At 53.0% G+C, this 18,526-nt stretch overlaps 1 protein-coding gene across 13 annotated transcripts in view; it reads left to right on the forward strand.

Annotated features, from left to right (window-relative positions):
* The window catches only part of DAB2IP (DAB2 interacting protein), a 177,205-nt gene that overhangs the window by 154,358 nt on the left and 4,321 nt on the right, over positions 1–18,526 (forward strand). For 12 of the 13 annotated variants that reach the window (XM_031601910.2, XM_090121080.1, XM_031601907.2 and 9 more), the window contains 7 exons: positions 2,845–2,989; positions 4,944–5,088; positions 8,509–8,745; positions 9,928–10,129; positions 10,709–10,887; positions 12,353–13,232; positions 15,533–15,685. In XM_031601910.2, coding sequence (XP_031457770.2) covers positions 2,845–2,989; positions 4,944–5,088; positions 8,509–8,745; positions 9,928–10,129; positions 10,709–10,887; positions 12,353–13,232; positions 15,533–15,685 — 1,941 coding nt within the window. The remainder of the gene's footprint in view (positions 1–2,844; positions 2,990–4,943; positions 5,089–8,508; positions 8,746–9,927; positions 10,130–10,708; positions 10,888–12,352; positions 13,233–15,532; positions 15,686–18,526) is intronic. The other variant, XM_090121079.1, reaches the window with a different exon arrangement.

An 18,526-nucleotide genomic window follows, 5' to 3' on the forward strand; every position in this document is an offset into this window, starting at 1 on the left:
TTGCAAAGAGCCTTTCTACTTCAAGGCCCCCTCTGGAGCAGCCCCTGTTCCCATGTGCTGCTTTCCTGCCCCAGGCTCACCTTCAGCTGTGTCTGGGCAGTGCGGGGCTGCTGGGGCCGTGCAGGAGCAGCCTTGCAGCAGCTCATGCTGCAGTAGCTCCTACGTGGAGGAGTGCTGGAAACCAGTGCTGTCTTGCTCTGTCATGCTCTGAATTTGTTTATTTATGAGTTGTTCCTCCTTATCAGCGTATATGTGGTGAATGAGGTTGCACAGGTTCAGCAGTGTCCAGTCTGGGAGAAATATCCTCGTAATAATTGCAGGAGTGAGCCTGAAGAGCACTGCCACAGCCCTTCATTTTTACTGTAGGCCTTTCCCTTACCCTCTCGACTCTGATGTAATGAAATAAAGCATCTTATTTTCTTCCGTTGCCAGGGGCTCTAACTAAAAACAACCCCCTCCGATCTCTGCTGCTCACAAACAGGGAGTTTTATTGGCTTTAGTTATTGCATTTTATTTGGAGCCTTGTATGTGGGTGAGCGGAGCCCCCAGAGGGATCCAGCAAGTATTTGCATTCCGTTTGTGTCTTCCGAGTGTTGGCTGCTGGCGTTCTTGAGGCAGAGATGGCAGATGTGTGATCTGGAGCTGATGTGGCACCTTGGTGCGGAGGGCTGAGCCCCGAGCAGCGCTCCTTCCTGTAGTGCCTGGCTCTGCAGCATGGCTCGGGGCTGGCTGGGCTCCATGTCACCAGGGAGCTGCCGGGCTGCTGAGAAGCCCTGCCTTGTGGCACGGCCTGTCTGCTGATGGTGGCAGGGCTGTCCTGACACACCGCGCTGCTGTGCTGTAACGGGGCTCCTTGGGCTGCCCACAGCTTTCCTGGGCTGTTCTCTCGCCTGCTGAGCTGCTGCTGGTGCTCCGTATGGGACAGTGACTGCCACAGATGTTTTGAAGGGATCTTTCCTGGTCGAGTCATTTATGACTCATTTTTAATTCTAGTGAATTCTGCCTATTAGCTGAAATGACCAAAATTCCCATACTGCTGGCTAGAACCTGCTGCCCAGGTCTCTGCAGCTCAGCAGCCCTGGCAGGCAGCTGGGTTCTGTGTGGGAGCTGGCACTGCGTCCCCACGTCCGGCCACAGCTCTGCAGCCCTGCACGCGGGGGGAGGCAGCGCGGGTCCTCAGCTGACTGGAGGAGGAGAAAGCAAACCTGGTCGAGGAGGAGCAGTAAAACTCAGTGTTCCTGAGATAATTAGTATGTTGGGAAAGTGACAGGAAAGAGAATCAACCAAAGCCAAGGTCAGTGGCTGCTAATTAAGAATCAGCACCTTGTGTCAGCTGGAGCTGTGGCTTGGAATTGAAACGCATCCTGGGAGAGAACCAGGGAGATAAAGGTGATGGAGGTACCCAGATAACGGCTAGAGGGATTTGAGCAGGAGTTTAAAGTTTCATTCGGGCTTGGCTGATAAAAGGGGCAAAATGACAGAAAATTGTGGAGGGATTCGTGCCTCTGCCTGCAGCCTGGGTTTGCCTCCATCTGGGGCAGCAGCGCAGTAATGAAGGGCTGTGTAGGTGCTGCGGTTTGGCCTTGCAATGGGCCAGCAGTGCATCCCAGCACGAGCCTGAGGATTCCAACTCACACCTGGGGATCAGCAGAGGTTGGAAGGTGAGCAGAACGTGCCGCCGTGTGTTGGGGTGGAGCTGCTTTCTGAACCTGGTTAGACTTGCAGTGTGCAGGACCTGCAGCTCCGCACAGCACCTCCAGGAGTGCCTGCTGCCCATGCCCAGAAACGGGCTTTGTGCATCCTGTGTGCTCCTGCTGCGTGAAGGAGAACTTCTCATTGAAAGGTTATTCCTGAGCAAGTTGTTTTGTGTTAGAGGAGCGTGGTTTGGAAGAGGTGCAAGTGAAGTTGTAGGTCAGCATTCCTGCCTCCTGCACGGGACTTGGTTTCCATGCAGTGTGAGGGGTGCTGGCAGCCCGGCCCGCTGTGCCATCCAGGTGAGCAGCATCGGCGGGAGGATTTTCCCATGAGCAGTGTAAAGAATGGGAGCTGAATGTGTGTTAGCATTAAAACCTGCATGGCATTTCTCCTGCATTAATGCTAGCTACAGCACGCTAAACATTGCACCACATAGTGGATTTTCAGGAGAATGCACTGGGAGTTACGTGACTCTCTCTGATCACTAATGCTGTTGCTGAGGGAGACGTAGAGCTCGGGCTCAGATGCTGGCTTTCTATTGGTGTTTGCATGGCTCTGAGCTCCTGAACTGCACAGGGCAGCTGTCAGTGTGCACACTGCTTTGCTCACCCCTTCCATCGCTGTGCAGCACAGAGGATTATGAAATTGTGTGGTATTTGGTTCTGTGCAAATCAGCCCAGCAAAGCGCCCGCAATGCGTGCTGTAACAGTGCTGTTTATTTCCATGGGTACTGGGAAATAGGACGTTGGGTAACCCTGGTGCATTTTGCAGGCCTGATTCTCGGCCATTAACTGTGGGGCACAGCTCACGACACCCAAGTTATGCCCCCAGTTAGCAGCCACTGCAGTTTGGTACGAACACAGCTGTGTTGAACAGTGGGAAAAATACTTCATCCACAAAACACGAGGCCAAGATGGGACCCATTGGAGAGCTGAAACTGATGGAGGGGTAAATGTGGTGCAGGTCTGGAATGGATCGTGTTGGGGGTGCAGATGCTGTCACTGCGCAGAGACTGATTTGTGCTCTGGTCTCTGGGAGGAGCAGGAGCAGCACCGTGTGCATGGGGACACAGCTCCGCTCCCTTTGTGCTGGGAGAGCTGCACGGGGTGTGCTGGTACCTGGTGACCCACCATGGGCTTTGCTTTCCAGGATTTCTTGACTGACCTGATGATGTCTGAAGTTGATCGCTGTGGTGAGAATGAGCATCTCATTTTCAGGGAGAACACATTGGCCACCAAAGCAATCGAGGAATACCTGAAGCTGGTGGGACAGAAATACTTGCAGGATGCCTTAGGTACGTACCGAGGGTCGGCTGCTCTGCACAGTGCTGAGTGCAGGCTGAGCCCTGCCGGCCCTCCGAGGTGGTGGTGTTCCCCCAGCAGGTGTTCTCCAGCACTTCTGGAGAAGCCTGAAGGCCGCACGCTGCCGGCCCGAGGTGCAGCCCACAGCAGGGCAGCACAGCCCCAGGTGAAGGTGAGCGCTCAGCCGGCGCTTCATCTGCTTCCACAGGAGACAGCAAAATGGTATTCGCAGGCACGGCCTGCCAAGCCTTCTGTGTCAGCATGGCTGTGTCACAGGGCTGACTGAATCCTTCCCTGATTGCACACCCCCGGCCGGAGATGCTCCCCCCGGTTATCGCAGCGCTTGTGAGTCAGATGAAATCTCCCAAATTACAGTGATGAGAGCTGCCTCCCTCAGCACCGGGAACCCTCCTGGTGGTTTTTGAAAGGGCTGGCTATGCTAGTGGCTCCAAAAATATTTCTCCTGATGCAAATGAAAATAATTAGAGGTTCCGCTGTTGGGCAGGTCAGGAAGGAAGAGCAGCGCTGCTGCGTGCAGGCGGCACAGCGTGGGCTGGGGGCTGCTCTGCTGTGAGCGAAGGCAGTGGGGTTTGGGGCACATCCTTGCAGCATTTCTGCAGAGCTGAGGTTTTCAGTATGTTAGCTTCCTGCTGCTAGAGTTGTGTACTTCTAGCAAGGACCAGAAAAGCATAAATACTTCATTAAGATAATAATAATACTGATGAAGTTGAGGAAGGGGAGCAAATGCAGACAGACCAGCAGGTAGCCCACCAGAAGAGGAGAAGGATTGTTGGTTATTCCTGTCTTGTAATGCCTTCTGGTTGAAGTCTGTAAGTAGTTTACCTCAAAACATTTTTAAAAAGCCAGGTGATTAATCAAGGCAGCAAATTTTGTAATGGTCCTCTGTCAGGACTGATGCTGCTGCCTGGTGCAGGAGCAGCCTGCAGTTTCTGCATGGTGCTCAGGCATGGGTTCTGCACGGACCTTTTATCAGGGAAATGATTAATCTGTATGTCAGAGGGAGCTCAGTGCAGCGTGGTGCTTTCCTTCAAACCACGAGGCACAAGCTGGTAATAGGGCCGGATCACAACAGCAGGCATTGCTGGCAGGCGGGCGGAGAGGCTCTGCAGCTCCCAGCAGAGCTGAAAACACACCGGAGCGCCCCTCTGGTACGTAATTAATACCTGCTTGGGCAGAGGAAAGGGAAGAGTGCAGATGAGAGGGAGCAGAAAGCACGAAGATGGGAAAATCGTAGACAGGTCAAGAATTGGGAGATGACCAACAGGAGTGAGAGGGGAACCAAAGCACTGAGCACAGCCAGTCCTGTAGTGCCACGTGAAGCCCAGGATCCCCTGGCTGCAGGGGCTGGCACTGCCTCTGGGTCCTGCTGCAGCCCCACTGTGCCACCCCCTGCCATGGGGCCTGGGACACAAAGTTGGACCTGCAGCACTGGGAGTGCCCACAGCCTGCTTTGAGCCTGGGGCACCTCTGGTGAGGAGCGGGCAGGCAGGAATGCAAGGAAGCTCACAGAAATGCTGTAATTCGATTTGGTGTGATGTTCAGCTCAAAATAAACCAAGTAAATTGTTTCTTTCCTTTAATTATCCATTTCTTCTGTGAATCACACTGGCTTGTCAGTGCCAGGGGACTGTAGCAGGCACAGCCCACGGCAGCAGGACATCATACAGATGATGACAGAACCTGCCACATGCTTCCTGGAGATAGCCCTGGGGAGTGTGGCTGCAATGGGGTGGCTGGGGGGGGGGGCCGGCAGGGGAAAGACATCTTCTGGCAGAGCGGCTCCAGGGCAGCACCTGGAGTAAGCAGGGCAGCACTGTCAGCTGGGGGCAGGGAATGGCTCTCTTCTCCAGGGTCCACAGCCTGCGTGACAGCACTGGGGCTTGCTTGAAGGCTGCATCTCCAAAACCCATCACTGTCTATTTTACAGGGGAATTTATCAAGGCTCTCTATGAATCGGATGAAAACTGCGAGGTGGATCCCAGTAAGTGTTCATCCTCAGACCTTCCTGAACATCAGAGCAACCTGAAGATGTGCTGTGAGCTGGCCTTCTGCAAAATCATCAACTCCTACTGGTCAGTACCCTGCAGGCATCACTGCCCTCCACGAACTGCCATAGAGGAGGAGTGTGGTGTTGGGCTCAGGCCATGTCTGTCTGGCACGGCCTTGCCAACCCAAACGGTACCCGGGGGGCTTCTGTGTGAGGCTGCCCAGGGGATTGGGCTGAGCAGGGATGGCACAGCTGGTGGCAGGTGCACCTGCAAAGATGTGCAGTGCCTTGTTGAGCTCCTGTGTGCCTGGCATGGGAATGGAAGGGCTGCTGTGCACAGAAGAACACGCTTTCAAGGACAGATTTTCTGCTGAGCTGGTTTAGTGTGGGGATGCAGTTCCACACTGCCTTCAGGGCTGAGTGCCCATCGCATTTCAGCGGGTGGTGAAGGGTCACTGCAGCACAGACACAGGACAGGGTGGTAGAGCCAAGGAGTAAGAACTGCCTTTGCCAGTGTGACCATTTCAGAGAGGGACTTGATACCAGCCGTGTATGAAAGCCTGCAATAAATAGCAGGAATGCATGTCCTGAGTCTCCCAGCCATGTCACAAACCTGTATGTGCCAGGTGGGTCAGTATGGACTGCCTGATTCCCCAGAGCAGCCACTGAAGCTTCAGCAGCACTGAGAGCTTTTGTGGAGGCAGACATTCTCCTGCTGCAGAGTGCTGGAGCAAGGACACTGCTGTTAGTGCTCTGTTGCTGTTTGGCTTAGCATCCTGCATTCCTCAGGGTTAACCCTTCCATGTCCTGGCCCTCGGGACAGCTGGCCTGAATATGTAAACATGACTGCAGTGAGGCAGTGGTGTGCTGCGGTGTCTGGTGGTGCCCCTCAGAGCTGGAAGCTGCGGGGGCCAGCAGCCCATGAGTCTGCTGCAGATGGTGCGTGGCAGGGGGAGAAATGTGCTGGTGACCCTCTTTACGTAGAGGAACAAAAATAGTTTCTTTGTACGTCTTGTTAGCCAGAGGTTTTTGTCCTGGCTGCATAGAACAAACATTTTTATCCTACTGCAGCGTTTGCAGTCTTCCTGGTTAGAAATCTGGGATTACTTGTTATTGATGTATTTTGTAGCAATGCTGTTGTTGCCAAACATCAACCAAGGATTGTCTTGGAGGAAGGAAGTCTTTGGTGGGCAGAACTCCTCATTTTCTTCCTTATCCCAACTGTTGTGTTAAGGTCTGAAAACGTACGTATTCCCCCTGGATACAGAGTGTGCTGTCTTCAAGCCCAGAAGGAAGGGAATTGCTTTTCCTGATGTTGTTCAGGGAGAGAATGAGCAGCAAGAGGCTTGTTCACACTTCCTGTACCCACCACAAATAGGCAGAAGGGCACAGTTCTGTGCAGGTAGTCCATACCTTAACTGAGCCAGTTAATGACTCTGACTCACGAATTGTGCTTACCTGCTCTCCCAAGAGGAGTTCACTGCTTTTAGTCACCGGCGGATAATAATTGTTCAAATTAATGCCTTCCTAAAAATACCCAAAGCAGCACTAAAAGGTTGGCCTAAAAATAGGTCTGAAAAGTGATGTAGGGAAAGCTGGGAATGTGTGGAAGGTTGGTTCCTCCAGTCCCACTGCTCTGAGGAGGGCTGGAGCAGCTGAGCTGCAGCTCTGGGCGATCCCCTCCTGCTCCTTTGTGCTCAGCAGTTCTTGGGGATTAATTGGGCTGATATCGAGAATTCAGAATTGGCCAAGGGATCTTGACAGCTAACGGTCCTGCTTTAAATAGAGTGCCAGGAGTGTGTGTGCTCATCTGCCAGAGAGTCAGAGAGAGAGAGGAGGTTTACAATAACCGAAAATTGTTATAATTATGACATAATTTGGACATCTGGAAAGTTTCGGCGTAAGCAGAATTTCAGCATGTGGAAGCTCGTTACTGGAAACTTGGGTAATGAATTACGGGCCCGTTTGTCACATAAAGCCAGCTAACTGAATTCCATACGCCATTACACAATTAAACTTTTATGATCTCGCAGCCCGTGACAGTGAGCAGTACTTAGGGCTGCATGCTGCTGGTGCATGCGTTTCCAAGGGCTTACTTTTCAGTAACTGTACAACCTGTCCTGATCACTCAAGCCTTAAATTGCTTAAAGGATTCTCCTATTTCTGGGCAAATACCATGAAGTAAAAGGGCTTTGTCCAATTGTGCGAATCAAGCCAGGGAGAGAACTTTTTCAGCCAAAGACGTTGGCTAGTGTTACTTATAAAGCACAGGGCAAAAGCTCACGAGGGAGAAAGCATGAATCCAGTATGGAGCAGAAGCCAAACACAGTGGCAGCGTTTGCTGAGCATTGTGCTCATGTCAGGATGGAGAAAACTTCAAGCATGAGGGTGTGCACCCCGTGTGCACAGCAAGTATGGCTGGGCAGGCTTCTGCACCAGGGGAGCAGGACAGCATCTCTGGCAGCACGGCACACGTGGATTTCTCTTTCCAACAAATGTGGGGGTCAGGAGCAGGGCAGTCAGTCCCAGAGTGGGGCACGTGGCTGCTGGGAGCCAGCTCAGATTGCTTCGCTCATCCCACGTAGTCCCTGCAGCAGAACTGGGAAAACATCCTCTGAAATGGCTGTTTGTTAAGAAAACGCGTGACCTAAAATGGAGTCTGACCTCCTTCGGTCCGTTTTTATGCCATCCAGCTCTACATACAGTCATGTAGGTGTATGGCTCTGGGTTTCGAACAGAGACGGTGGTTGTGGCCAGGGCAGCACTGGGGCCAGGGAAAGGGTTGATACGGGGATCCTGGGGGCCACTGGGGACCCGTTGTCAGCCTGCTCCTGCGTGGGAGTATCCAGCTGCATAAACAGCCTGTGCTGGGAACAGGATAAGGTGGGAGCAGGGAGCTGGGAGGAGAGCGGGCGGGCGGCTCCTTATCGCAGCGATAAGGGCTGCTGGCCTGGGGGAGTTTGGTGTCTTGGGAAGCCTGGCTGAGGCCGATGCAGTTGCAAGGCTGGACTAACTCCAGTGTGGGTCTGCTTTGCCCTTGCCTCCATGGGATCTGCTCCAAGAACTTAAACAGGAGCAGTGCAGTTTGCACAGCCTTCCCTCCAAGCACCTGCTGCACCGGTAACCTTGGCACACCCCCAGTGTCCCACAGCTCACGGGCAGTGCCCCCTCTCTTCAGGGTGGTACACACTACATAACTTGTGATGATGGGCTGCTTGATTTCCCATCTCTCTTCCCAGTTGTTGGAGGTTTTGCCTTGGCTTTTTCCTGCGTGGTTTGAATATCCTAATGGATGCGCTGGGCAGAAAAAAAAATGAGGGGAAAAAAGAAAATACAGAAGCCTGTGACTGGTGTAGGTAGAGGTGTTGCTGTGGGTCAGCAGGGTGTAAGGGTCTGGCTGTCATACCCAATGGCTGGTGCACAGCATGTTTATTTATTACTGTGCAGCAGTTCAAACACCCTGGCCTTGAACTTCTCATCCCTGTGTGTTTTCCTGTCATTTCAGTGTCTTCCCAAGGGAACTCAAAGAAGTTTTTGCCTCGTGGAGACAGGAGTGCAGCAACCGTGGCCGCCCAGACATCAGCGAGCGACTGATCAGTGCCTCCCTGTTCCTCCGCTTCCTCTGCCCAGCTATCATGTCCCCTTCCCTCTTCAGTCTCCTGCAGGAGTACCCGGATGACCGCACTGCACGCACTTTGACCCTCATTGCCAAGGTCACCCAGAACCTGGCCAACTTTGCCAAGTAAGCAGGAGTTCTGAGGAGGGGGAGGAAGCCCCAGGCTGCAAGCAGAGCTTCTGCAGCAGGCATTCCACGCTGGCTCCTCCTTTCCCAAACGCAAAGGGCCTGTTTGGTTGGTTTTTTTCTTCCCTGTCTCTCTGGGACTCTCACTTTTATGTCAGGGAGATCATTTAAGTTTCCAAAACAGCCATGTGTTTTATGAGTAGGAAAGCAGACTACTGTGACCACAGAGCAGAACACCCAGGCACAGCCAGGAAATCTGTCCCATGATGGCTGTGTTGGGGGAAGCTGATGGCATCTGCTTTGCCTCTCACCACAGGCACCAACAGGACCAGCACCCAAACAGTGTGCGTAGCTCAGTCCCTCCAAGGAGCTCTTACAGTGCGATTGTTTGAACTGGGATGGCAAGAGAAGCTAATGGGGACACTGCCAGTTTCTAAATAAGCCCATAGGTTTGATGGAAACAAAGCAAGAGATTTCTGAACATCTTTCCTCTGGCTGCAGCTCTGAGCTACTTATCCTGAGCTCTGATAACAAAATGATGAGCTTTCTGAAACATGAATGGACAGTCTCTGTCTAAAGCTTCTTAGATTTAGAAGCTAGCTTAGCATACACAGTCGCAGCCAGGAGTGCACATGCGTGCACACACAGGAGGAAGACATGAGAGTGTGTTACACTGGATGACAGAAATTCTCCATATTCCTGACCAATCCCTAACCTAAAGGGTTTTCAGATTTTCAGCATTTTGCAGGAAAGACTCTTTCACTAAGCTGACATTAATCAAACCAAAGTGATCAAGCTGTCCTGCAGACTGGACGTGACCAAGCCTCTCCTTGCAGAATTGCTGGGGGAGAGCATGGGACTCCTGCAGCCATCACTCACTGCACTCCAGTCAGTTGATTGGGCTTGGGTTACAATTTCTTCTTGTTTCTATGGCTTTCACCTTCATTTCTGCTGCTGAGATCCTGCACTGATGAGGGGTTAGCTGGGTTAGGCTGGAATTAATTTGGGTTCCTTGCTCGATACCAGCTGCTTGTTAATAGCCTGGTAATCCCAAAGGCTTTGCAAGCATTCAGATGCCAGAGGAAGACACTGGTCTTCTTACCTGCATATGTACCTGCTCATTCTGCTCACTGCACCTCTATTTACGGGATTTAGCTGAGGCTTGTGTTGCTGTCTTGACAGGTTTGGCAGCAAAGAGGAATACATGTCTTTTATGAATCAGTTTCTGGAACATGAGTGGACCAACATGCAGAGATTCCTACTAGAGATTTCCAATCCAGAAACCATCTCAAACACAGCTGGCTTTGAAGGCTACATTGACCTGGGCCGGGAACTGTCCACTTTGCACTCGCTGCTCTGGGAAGTCATTTCTCAGCTGGAGCAGGTAGGGGGGCTGCAGGGACAGACTTTGGCCAGTGCTGGGCACACGGGCTGCTCTGCAGCATACACCTCCCCTTTGTCCAGCCACTATCAACCCATTAGGGTGTGGGAGCACAGCACAGCTCCTACTGGCTCTTGCTCTTGTTCCACCTTTGCACGTGCTGCTGAAGGAGATCATCCTTTGTGGCTTTCTTTGAGGCTGGCGAGTACTGCCTTCTGCTTTTGCTTTTCATCATGGAGGGGTGAGGATGGTGAGATGTGAAGGCAGAGCTGCTGAACACCAGGCTGCCTTGTTTGTCCCAGCAGATTCCTTTTAAATTAAAAGGATTTCTGTCCAGTGACCTGAACCAGGCTTGGAATGAACCATGTGAAGTGTGCTGGCTTCCTTCTGCCCCACAGCTGCAAATGACTTCTGAAGCTGTGTGTTCTGGGATAGGCTGTAGCCTTGGCACTGGGGTTAAATGTTGGAGAAAAAGAATTTTGCTAACTTAGTTCACTGAAGGAGACTGCCCAGCAATTGGCAGAACCCAAAGTTCTTGCAAAACCCATGATGTTGGTAGTAACTCTGCTCTTTTCTCTCCAGAGCACTGCAACAAAACTTGGCCCTCTGCCGCGGATCCTGAGGGACGTCAACTCGGCGCTCAGCAACCCGGCCTGCGTGCAGGTCTCAGTCACAGCTGATCACACTGCATCCACTCCCAGTGCTGGGAACAGCATCTCTGCGGGGCTGCAGAAAATGGTGATAGAGAATGACTTATCTGGGTAAGAGCAAAAGAGGTGGCCTGGCCACAGACCAGGGAAATATTGAACGTTCACCTGTTAGCAGAACCTGAGTGCTTGCGGGATCAGGCAGGACAGGGTGTAGTGTGGATCTTCCTGATTCATTGGCAAAGCTTTCCAGTTACAAAACTGATACTGGGTGTAGTTCAGCTCTGAATCTAGGCATAGCAGTGGGCAATAGTGCAAGTCAGCAGGTCCATCCTAGGTCCATCCTGAGCCAGAACTGAGGGTGTGGTATGGGAAATCAAACACTTGGTTCTGGGCTCCACTCTTGACACTCAGCTGCAGAAGTAACACGTCCATCCTTCGAGGGCATTGAGGCTACTAACCTCAAAACAGTGAGTTTTACCATTTGGGTTCATAAGATGTCTGCATATGCAGGATTTATTGGTTTTAGCCATCTTTGTAAGACATAAGGTATGTGCTGAATTCAGTGTGGTCCAAATCGGGGCATTCCACTACCAGTGGGTGAGCTGTAGAGGCCTAACAATCAGTTCCAGTCTACTCCATCCTGCTTGTATAATAAATGGGTGTTTTTAACAAGCAGTGATTCACAGACACAGTCACCAAACACACTTTTGGGCCTAATTATGTAAGAAAAATCATTCATGGGAAAGATGACTGTGTTGCAGACTAAAAATGTTTCTGTTTGTGGAAAATGAAATAGAGCCCACATAAATTGAAAGACACTGCTAATAAAATAGTTTGTAAGTGGAACCTCCATAATTCTTAACAGTTTAATTAGGAATGAAAGGCAGCAATGGCTGGACTTGCTGTAATCAGAGCTTTCATCTCTAATGCTTCCCAGCTTGAGGTACAATTATTTAATGCTATGGAGGGTCTCTACTAGTATGCCATCACCCAAATACTTGCTTACAGTGCATCACCTTTGATCAGTGGTATATTCACATTGAGCTACTGCAAAGCTCTTTCTTCCTGTCTGCAAGAAATCAATATTGCCTGAATTTATCTGCTACAGCAGGAGCGAGGGGTGGATAACTTTCAGTTGCTAGGATTTGGCTCTGCAGTTACAGCCCTGTGTCTGACCCTCGGATGCGCAGTGTGGGTCTGGCCTGCGGGGTGCTGTGCCAACATGAGGCAGCTGAGTGCCCAGGCACAGGGCAGGCAGCAGTGCTGAGGGCACAGCCAGCTGGAAGCTGGAAGCTGTCAGCATGCTGAGCAGAGGTGGATGGTGAAGCAGAGGCTGTGAGCCTGCAAACACCTTCAGTGTGGCACAGAGCTCCGTGCCAGGGCCGCTCTGCTGCCCGCATCCCCGCTCCTGCTGCGCTGTGCCTGCAGGGCGGGCTGTGCCTGCTTCCCGCGCAGCGTTGCCACACCGATTGCTTCTGAGTGATAATGTTTTCCTGCTCCTGTGTGGCATTCACAACTCTTCTTTTGTTTTGTTTTGTTTTCCTCTCCTCTTCCTTGCGCACTGACTTCCCCGCAGTCTGATAGATTTCACACGGTTACCATCTCCAACCCCTGAAAACAAGGACTTGTTTTTTGTCACAAGGTCTGCTGGGGCCCAGCCCTCACCTGCCCGAAGCTCCAGTTACTCAGAGGCCAATGAGCCCGACGTGCAGATGTCAAATGGCAGCAAGAGTTTGTCCATGGTGGACTTGCAAGACAATCGGCTCTTGGACAGCGGGGCCAACGCGCCCGGTGCTGCCGACTCCCTCAATGACAGTCAGTCGTCCCTGGGGCAGTTGCAGGGCGCGTGGACCGCTCGGACTCAGCAGGGCGGCATGACGGGTATGGCCACGGTGCGCCGCGTGGGCCAGACGCCCACGACGCCGAGCGGCGAGAGCGCGCCCGGCCGGCCCCAGCTGCTGGCCCCGCTCTCCTTCCAGAACCCCGTGTACCAGATGGCCGCCGGGCTGCCGCTCTCGCCCCGCGGCCTGGGCGACTCCGGCTCCGAGTGCCACAGCTCGCTCAGCTCCCACAGCAACAGCGAGGAGCTGACGGCCAACAAACACGGCTTCGCCGGCCCCGCCGCCGGCGAGGACTTCACCCGCCGGACGGGGGAACTGGCCCGGCGGCAGCTCTCGCTTTCAGAGAAGGGCGGGCAGCCCACCATGCCGCGGCAGAACAGCGCGGGTCCGCAGCGGCGGATAGACCAACCGCCGCCGCCGCCGCCGCCGCCGCCCGTCAGCCGGGGCAGGACGCCGCCCTCGCTGCTGAACGCGGTGCAGTACCAGCGGCCGTCCAGTGGCAGCATGATGTCCTCCTCGCCCGACTGGCCCGGCAGCGGGGCCCGCCTCCGGCAGCAGTCCTCCTCCTCCAAGGGCGACAGCCCCGAGATGAAGCAGCGCACCATGCACAAACAGGTGAGCGGGGGGCCGAAGCTGTGGGGGGTGGGAGGGGGCCAGGCCACGGGCTTGGAGGAGAAGTGGGGCAGGGGGGGTTGCTGCAGTGGGAGCGGGCTGCGTGGCAGCGCGGTGATGGTAGCGCGGTTCCTGCAGCAGCCTGGCCTGAGCCGGAGGCCGGATGCTCATCCTCCGCTCCTTTGTCGCGCGGCACGGCGCAGCGTGCCGGATGCAGGGCGGGAGGTGGCAGGGCCACGAGGGCGGTGGCAGCCCCGCCTCTGTCCTGCACTGCCGCCTTGTCACTGCTTTGCCTCTCCATGCGCAGGCTCTCATCCCATGCCATAGCCAACCCAGCACCATCTCACAGACTCGGACCAGGCCCTCATTTCTTCTTGTATCTACAAAGCTCGGTACTCCCGCTCCCGTTCCCCCAGAGCCATGGTGTCCATGGACACCCCAGTTTGCTCCATTAGACCCTCCTGTGAGTGCACACGGGGAGGCGAGAGCAGGAAGGAAGAGGTGTTTTCCCATCAAGAGCAAAGTCCCTTCTGTGCAGAGCCTGGCAGCACTCAGGTCCTGGAGCACATCTGCTTTGCACAAAGCTCTGGCTGTGCAAGGTGCTAAGGTTGAAGCAGTAGGTCGCAGACCAAGGGCCCTCTGGCTTTCCTGGCATGGGTAAACTGCTTTTTGTTTTACATTTCAGATATAACCCTGTTAAAAAAAATTAACGCAGGAGGGCCTCTCAGTGCCTAAAGGGAGAGTTGTAACAGTAATACCAGCCCGGAGAAGGTGAACAGTTGGCCAAAGCTGCCTGCTCCTCAGCACAGGTTCCATTTCAGCAGCAGAAGTGGAGGCTGTTGGCAGTGCTGCTCATTGCAGGTGGTTTCAGCCCAATCCAGAGCTGTTCTGTGCACGCTGTATTGATTCATAAGCACTGACATTAGCAGGCGTGCCATGTAGCAGCATTTGTGTAATGTGGATCGATACTTGCTAGGTGCAGAGGGCACAGCTCTACCACAGCTGCCTGCTGGGGCAGTTTCTCCCAGAAGAGTGCTGGGGACACCGGGTGACCTTGGCCAGCTAGTTGGTGTTTCAGAGTTTTCCTCTGCCCTCACTGCCTTCTCTCAAGAGCTGAAGTCCCCAAAATGCACCTCTCAGCCTTAATCACATTGTTCACCTGTCTGTTGGCTGTGAATCATAAAACTGCTGCTCAAGAACCGAGAGCTCCCACATGGTGGCCACTTGAGGAGGACTGCCTTCAGAAGAGCTCCTCGCTCCTGCCCTGCAGCAGTACCTCCTCCAGCTCCTCAGTTCACCTGGGCTGCCATCAAACCCATGCTGGACAGGAGCAGGCTGTACTTCCCCACATCTTCAGAGAAAGGAGGAGGAGGCAGAAGGGCCGATGGGCAGTGGTTCTGTTAGTGGAGAGCACTGGACCCAGGGCCTTTACATCACTGAGGTGGGCAGCTCTCCTCTGATCGGCCCTCAGTGCTCCATGAGCAGTGCCTGAGCTTCTGAGTGAAAGTTGTGGAAATGAAGACGAAGCTGAAGGATGGCACAGGAAAGCTTCCAGCACCGATGCTTTGAATGGAGGAGAAATTTCCCAATCTCTTTGCCTTGTTAACTTGAACAGGTCATCCAGATCCCTTGTGTTCATCCAAGAGGATAATTACTGCTGTTTATAATGAGCCAGGATGGAGGGGAAATAGCTGCAGCTTCACTTCCTCAAGTTGGTAATGCAGCTGGAAGGTGCTGAGCTCGCAGTCCTGCCTTCAGCCCCAGTGCCTGCCAAGAGCAGTGCTGCGCCCTGGGCCCACCGACCCTGTGAGCTCCGGGGAGAGCTGGGGAAGTTGGACCTGATTGGTACAGAGCCTCCCCCAAGAAGAAACTGTTACTTTTCAAGAAGGCGTATTTTTGAAGATGTGGTTTCATCTGTGCAAAGGCTCCCTGGCAAGCAAGAACACAGCGCAGTGAAGCAGAGACTGAAGAGCTGAGTGAAGTTTCTGCTTGCAGAGGTGACAGCTGCTGCGGTAACCTGGGCCTGTTCACTTCAGCAGGGTTCTGCTGCCTCGCACCTTTGTTTGCCTGTTCCATAGGGATGGCAGAGGGAAGAATTCAGCCTGTCAAAGGCTGTCAAATGTTTCTGATGCAAAATCATGGGAGGTGCACACCAGGAGGTATTCCTGCCCCTCTGGTAGCTCAAATCTGTTCTCTGCTGTTGGAGCAGCGTGGGAGAGGGCTTGGAAGGAACTGCTCTCTCTGGCTTCATGACCTTTCTGTTACAGGTTTTTCTTTTGTTATGGTTGTATGTTTCATTGTAGGCCCCTTCTCCTGTGAACCCCAATGCCCTGGACCGCACTGCTGCTTGGCTTTTGAATATGAACATGCAGTTTTTAGAAGATGAAAGCATTGACCCAGATTCCAAGCACAGGGATAAGCTCAGGAATAAGGACGAGCTCAGCCAAGCAGAAAAGGTAAAACCTGATTGGATTGAATCAAGTTTCTAAATAGAGAGAGGATTTCCTTGAATGTGGTTGAGCTGCAGCCGGGGGCAGGCCGGCCCCGCGCTGCCCCACAGAGGCTGTCGGGCTCTTCAGCCCTGCTGCTCGCAGGGCGCTGCTGGGGATTGCCTGGGAGGGCTTCATACACTGACTGGAATTGCTGTGATGGAAGCAAGTGAGAAAAGTGGGAGCCAGGAGTCAGGGCTGCTCTGCAGCATCACCTGGAGCCAGCCAGTGCCTGTTGCTTCCCCCTGGCTGCAGGGGAAGAAAGGCTTAGAAAATAAATTAAATGTATCCAGAGACCAGAAGTAGGATACTGGCACCCTCCTGCCTAATTGCAGGGATGCATAGCAAGGAGCAGCTCCTGTGGTAAGAGACTGTAAGGAGACCTAAAAATTAAGTCCAGATTCTGGTCTTGGATGCAGCACTGGGGCCTGGTGTGACATCGCTGATGCAGTGACACTGCTCCAGGCTGTGCAGGGTCTGCCAGCAAGTCAGAGCCAGAGGGTTCAGCTGGAGCCCCCCCCCCAGTGCCAGAGGGGCCCTAAGCTGCTGCAGAATTGGCACTTCTCAGCAGCCTGGCACTGTAGGGTGTCTGCACTTGGGCATTTGGGATGTTTCCTAAATGTGCTTTGCTGCATCCCAGCGACCAATACTTCCAGCAGGTCAAGCAGGCTGCAGGCTTCTCCCTCCCTGAACTGTTTCCTGTTCTGCAGCACAGACATTTCTGGTTTTGTAGCCTTCCCCTGCTCAGTCATATCATTCTGGGGCTCTCACCTTTAAGAGGCAGAGCAGGGAGCGGGAGGTGGGGGCTCCCCCAGTAGTATGGCAGATGGGAAAGCTTAACCTGTTTTTTATGGGTTCTTTCCTCCTTGGGTATTCCTGCAAGCACAGACATGCACTGATCAGACGCTCAGCTCTGTGGTTAGCTGGCATTATTTGCACATGTACAGAAATTGTGAATGTGACCTAAGCAGAGACACCAGTAGGCAGCAAATGAAAGCAGTACTTCCAGATCCGTGCATTGTGCACTGTGTTATTGCTGCATTCTGGTACTGACACACTCCAGCGAGGTTTGGTGCTTCTGCAGTGGGGTGGGTGTCCCTCAGCCCAGCCTGGCTGCCTTCTGGCCCTGTCTGGGCTCCCATGGGCAGCAGAGCTCACCAGCAACTGCTTCAGGGAGCTGAGGTCAGGGTTAGGAACTCATTTCTGCAGCAAACCGGTCCCTGTCCTAAGGCCACAGGTGTCCTCCCTGCTCCGGTGTCTCACTGCCACGCAGCATCTTTTTTACTTTGCTGTAAAGTCACTGACATCGAAGATCATCATTAGCATAATCTCTCTTCCCATTACTGTAAGACTTGAATGGTAACCAGGAGTGAGACAAGTGTTGTAGAGACGGGAGCGATTCCTTCGGGCTCTGAGGCCTCTCCCGCTATCACTTACACTCATGCCGCTTCTATTTTAAGTCTAGGGTAGGTATTTAATCTTTCCTGTGTGAGCATCTCCCTTCTGTCTGACTTCAGTGCTTCTGTGCATCTGTATGGGCATCTTTGTTTCCCATCACTCGAGTTCTACATGCAAACTGTGTCCTTTCAGTGCCTTAGTAAAAGCTTTGCTAAAGGAAAAACAGCGATCTGTTGTGGCCATCTGTGCCCAGCTGGGAGGAGCTTACAGCCCCTTCCCACTCAGTCTTTAGCCATCAGGAGGCCCCTCAGCATCACACACCTTCAGCCTGGAGGAGATGAGCTCCTTCTGCAGTCAGTTGGGAAGAGGAGAGGTTTTTCTTAGAGCACTGCTTATGTGAGCTGGAGCATAGGGCTCAGTGGCTGTGCTTCCTCTCCAAAGGAGCTGATCTGGCAGGGAAGCTCCCCAGCAGGACTCACAGCATCAGGATACAACATTTGTAATGTGAATGCTTCACGTGGCTGGAGATGGCCAAAGGGCAGGGCTCTGTTTTAAGCTACAGTCAGTTCAGGATTCAGCATGTTCTTCTTTGTACTTATGCAACACCTGTGGCCTTATAACTGCTCTCATGGCCCAGGTGTTTTTTTTTTCCAGTCTGACTCACAGCTCTTCACAACATCAGGTGTGTGTTAATGATTCTAAGGTCATTAAAGTTAAGATTTTTTAATAGACGGTTTTCAAAGATAACTTTGAAATTAAAGTCTTACACAGATTTGCACTGAATTTTCCTTTAGCAAAGTAAGTTGCGCTGAATGCTCTCGAACAGCTGAACCCAGCTTTGCTGAGTCAGAAAACTGTTTTTGTAATTGCTTTATGTGATTCTTCTGTTGCTGCTGTTTAGCTTCAGCTGTGTAATCGGCACAGCCTGTGGGGTCTTGGCTTCATGCAGCAGTTCTTCTGGGACTGAGCCCTGGCTTGCCATCTGCTTGCAGGGTTTGAGATGTGGGGCTGCAGCACTGCCTCTGCCCAGCTCAGCCCAGAGCTGCCCCATCCGGGAGGCAGCTGCACCTGCTCCAACTGGGGCTGCTGCACTTGTGTTTTCAGCATCTGCAGAGCACTCCTGTTTATTGATACAGGCTGAAGAGCTCGTGCATTAACCCAAAATCCCACCAGTTCAGCTTTTCCTGCCTGTGTTTAGCCCTGCGCGTAGTGTGAGGAAGGTGCATTTGCCATTCAGTCACTCTAACCTGCTTTCCCCATGTGAACTGCTGAACTCTGCTAACAGTCCATTCTCTGAACGTGCCAGCGCCGTGCCAGCCCTGCAGGACGCAGCGCCGCTCCCAGCACAGCATGGAGAAGACGGAAGAGGAGGTGTCGGCAAGCAGGGTTATCTGATATGGGTTTGCAGCT

Source organism: Phasianus colchicus, chromosome 19 (genome assembly GCF_987193195.1).
Source record: "Phasianus colchicus chromosome 19, bPhaCol1.hap1.1, whole genome shotgun sequence".
Classification (NCBI taxonomy): Eukaryota; Metazoa; Chordata; class Aves; order Galliformes; family Phasianidae; genus Phasianus; species Phasianus colchicus.